The 3,794-nt window shown below is 39.4% G+C and overlaps 1 protein-coding gene and 1 pseudogene across 1 annotated transcript; one reads left to right on the top strand and one right to left on the bottom strand.

Annotated features, from left to right (window-relative positions):
* LOC132178114 (pentatricopeptide repeat-containing protein At3g12770-like) overlaps positions 1-1,282 on the bottom strand; it is a 6,906-nt pseudogene extending 5,624 nt beyond the window's left edge.
* A 931-nt stretch (positions 1,283-2,213) lies between these two features.
* On the top strand, positions 2,214-3,794 carry LOC132176920 (UDP-glycosyltransferase 76E4-like). Its single transcript, XM_059589079.1, has 2 exons — positions 2,214-2,697; positions 2,923-3,794. The coding sequence occupies exons 1-2, from the start codon at positions 2,214-2,216 to the stop codon at positions 3,792-3,794; spliced, it is 1,356 nt and encodes a 451-aa protein (XP_059445062.1).

Below are 3,794 nucleotides of genomic sequence, written 5' to 3'. Positions count from 1 at the left end.
GAAAATTCTAACGTGGTAAGTCCCACCACGTCAGCAATTTTCTCAATTTTTATTTTTAAGAAAATGAATGAACCTCCCGACGTTGATGTGTTTGCCACGTCAAATTTTTCCTGACGTGTGAATAGTGACACATCAGAATTTTTTGACGTGTTACTATTCACACGTCAGGAAAAATTTCCCTGACGTTTTATATATAAAACGTTAGAAAATTGCTGAGGTGGCAAAATTTTTATACTGTAGCACACGTCAGAAAATGCCCATTTTTTTGTAGTGATGTGGGACAAATCCTGCCTCCTTCAACCTCTTCTCCAGTCTCTCAAGCTCGTCAGAAATTTCCTTATGCCTTGGATGTGACTTGTCTCCCACAAGAAATGCCTGAAGCTTGCCATTGATCTCAATCAAACTATACCCAAGGTCCTTACTCAACCCTTTCTCCTTCATCAACACGCGTACCTTTCCAACACAATCCCACAAACGAGCTGAAGCATAGAGATTTGAAAGCAGCACATAATGCCCTGTATTATATGGGTCTAATGTGAAAAGCTGCTCTGCTGCATATTCTCCCAATGCCACATGGCGATAGATCTTGCATGCACTCAGAAGTGCTCCCCATACACTTATTAATTCCTGGTTCAATAGGCATTTTCATGATGAAATCATAAGCTTGTTCCAAATGGCCTGAACGTCCAAGAAGATCAACCACACAAGCGTAATGTTGGTGGCAAGGCTCAATGCCATAATCTCTCATGCGGTGGAAAAGTTCCCATCCCTCTTCTAAAAGGCTTGAATGATTGCATGCCGTGAGGAGGCCAACAAAAGTGACATCGTTGGGGCATACCCCGTGTTGCTTCATTGTGTAGTAAAGATCAATGGCTTCTCGGCCCCGACCATGCAATCCATATCCCACAATCAGGGCACTCCACAAAACCACATCCTTATCAACTGTTCTATCAAAAACAATACGAGCCAAATCTACGCTTCCACATTTTGCATACATATCAATAAGGGCTGTGTTGACAAAAACATCATTTCTATACTCACTCCTCATGGTATAATCATCCATCCATCTGGCTAATTCAAGGGACCCCACTTGGGCACAAGCTAAAATGGCAGATGTCATAGTTATAGAATCTATCCTTATCTTCTTAGAGATCATCTCACGGAATAGCCCTACAGCTTCCTCAGCGTAACCATTCTTTGCATAACCTGAAATCATGGCATTCCACAGAGTCAAACTCGGTGTCCCCACCTGATCAAAAAAGGATCTCGCAACTGACAAAAATCATTTGGTACAAAACATTGTATGTTGTAAGGTTTAGGTTTATAGTTGAGTTGGGAGCAAAATATGGTTCTAAAAAACGTCAAGAATTGAAGTTTGTTGATTTCTAAGTTTGGTGGGGGAGGGGGGGACAATACAGCCACCACGTACCCTCTCACCGTAAGCCTTTTTTTATCTTTCTTTTTCTCCTTCAACCGAAGCATTCGGTGTTGGGATCAACTGAATTCATCCCAAAAAAGTGATATGGGATGAAAAATAATAATTTTGCATGTAACTTTTACTTTTTTATACAACGCATTTGGCTACGGCTCAGGGTCGGTAAAATTTTCTGACTTTCGACCCACTTGGATCCAAATATCGGGCAACCCAGTTGAAAGACTAGTATCACCTGACTAAGGGCATGTTTGAAATTGCGTTTGAAAGATTTAAAAGTGCTTTTAACACTTAAAAAGTCTGTTTGAAAAAAAAAAAAAAAAAAAAAAAAAAAACTCATTTGGTAGAAAAATTAAAAGCGCTTTTAAAATTCAAAAAGTCTAAAAGTAGCAACAAAAAAACACTTTTGACAAAAATTTAAAAATAAAGTTTTTTTCCAAAAATTCTTTTTAACTTAAAAATTCTATTTATAAAAGCAAATAATATTTTGTAAGAAAATAATATTTTAATAAAACAGAGAAAACTAAGAGAAGTTATTGACAAAATCCCACCAGCCGCCAGACAAAATGGGTCAAAGAAAAGCCACGTGTTTCCTTACAGTTTATGTAGTCAAAAGTTGGTATCAATTATGTGATTACTCTACTTCTAAACCTTCGTCATTGCATACGCAATCCGACCCAGAAAACTGTTTTATTAACAGTCAGTTGTTGTAACAACTTCATTTCATGCAATTTTGGCTCCCATGAGAAAAACCGTGCGCGCGTGTGAGAGACAAGTGGAGATGGAAAAGCGAGGAAATATCAGGCGTCTCAACCGGGTGGTGCTTGTACCAGGTCCGTTTCAAGGCCACATAAACCCAATGCTTCAGTTGGGAAGCATCCTCCACTCCAATGGCTTTTTCATCACCGTCGTTCAAGCCCAATACAACTCCCCCAAACCTTCCAGCCACCCGGATTTCAGCTTTCTCCCCTTACCAGATACCTCATCATCGGCCACCACCACTGGCGAGATCATAGATTTTGCATTGCAGCTTAATACAGATTGCAAAGCTCGTTTCCAAGAATGCTTGGCTCAAGTGATGAGGCAACTGGGACCGTACGATGGAATCGCCTGCATCATCTACGATCAGCTCATGTACTTCCCCGAAGCAGCTGCAAAGGATCTGAAGCTTCCATGCATTGTCTTTCAATCAGGTAGTGCTGCCGTTTCTCTTGCTTGTGATGCCCTTTTCCAACTAAAGGCAGAAGGCCACATTCCCTTCCCAGGTATATTCAACATGAAAAAAGGATACAGTAATATTGCTATTAACCATGCACATTTTTATTTCATAATTATTTCAAAATGTAGATGTAGTAGTCCTAACCAATTTTTTAATTTTTTCTTTAAATAAAACTGTATATATAATCAAATTTGAAATCTAAATTATCTTCTTGCGGTTAAATGATCATAATCCATCAAACTAATCACTTAAAAACTTTTTTGTATTACAGAATCTATGTCGAACGATCCAGTTCTGGAGCTTTATCCACTCAGGTTCAAGGATCTACCTATACTTCAAGAAAAATTAGAGAACTTTTGGCAACTACCGAGTAAAACTAATAACATTAGAACATCTTTAGCCATCATTTATGATACAGTTGATTGCCTTGAAAATTCGTTATTGGCAAAGATCCAACAGCAATGTCAAGTTCCTACCTTCCCAATCGGTCCATTGCATAGAATTTCTTCGGGCCCCTCTAGTAGCTTATTGGAAGAGGACACTAGTTGCTTGTCATGGCTTGATAAGCAAAGTTGTAACTCAGTTATTTATGTAAGCTTGGGAAGCATAGCATCCATGGACGTTAAAGAGCTTGTTGAGATGGGTTGGGGGCTAGTGAACAGCCAACAACCTTTCTTGTGGGTGGTTCGGCCTGGCTCAATTCTTGGTGCAGAATGGATTGAAGTACTACCCGAAGGTTTAAAAAAAAACATTGGTGAGAGGGGTTATATTGTGAAATGGGCACCCCAAAAAGAAGTTCTGGCACATGGTGCGGTGGGAGGGTTCTTGAGCCATTGTGGATGGAATTCAACACTTGAGAGTATTTGTGAAGGAATTCCAATGATATGCAGACCATGTTTTGGGGACCAAAAAGTAAATGCAAGATATGTTAGCCATGTATGGAGGGTAGGTCTGGAATTGGAAGGTGATCTGGAGAGAGGTGAGATAGAAAAAGTTGTTAAAAAACTTATGATCGATGAAGAAGGGGAGGCCATGAGGGAAAAGGCTAAGAAATTGAAGGAGAATGTTAAACTTTGCATTAAAGAAGGTGGTTCTTCTTACAATTCCATAAATAGACTAGTGGAGATGATTAGGTCGTTTTAA

The sequence above is a fragment of the Corylus avellana genome, chromosome ca4, assembly GCF_901000735.1.
Source record: "Corylus avellana chromosome ca4, CavTom2PMs-1.0".
In the NCBI taxonomy this organism is placed as follows: domain Eukaryota; kingdom Viridiplantae; phylum Streptophyta; class Magnoliopsida; order Fagales; family Betulaceae; genus Corylus; species Corylus avellana.
This window is presented reverse-complemented; position numbering and strand designations above follow the sequence as displayed.

Coding starts and splice junctions, on each gene's coding strand:
- LOC132176920 (XM_059589079.1), top strand. CDS start 2,214: ATGGAAAAGCGAGGAAATATCAGGCGTCTCAACCGGGTGGTGCTTGTA. Junction 2,698..2,922: donor AGGCCACATTCCCTTCCCAG/GTATATTCAACA, acceptor TTTGTATTACAG/AATCTATGTCGAACGATCCA.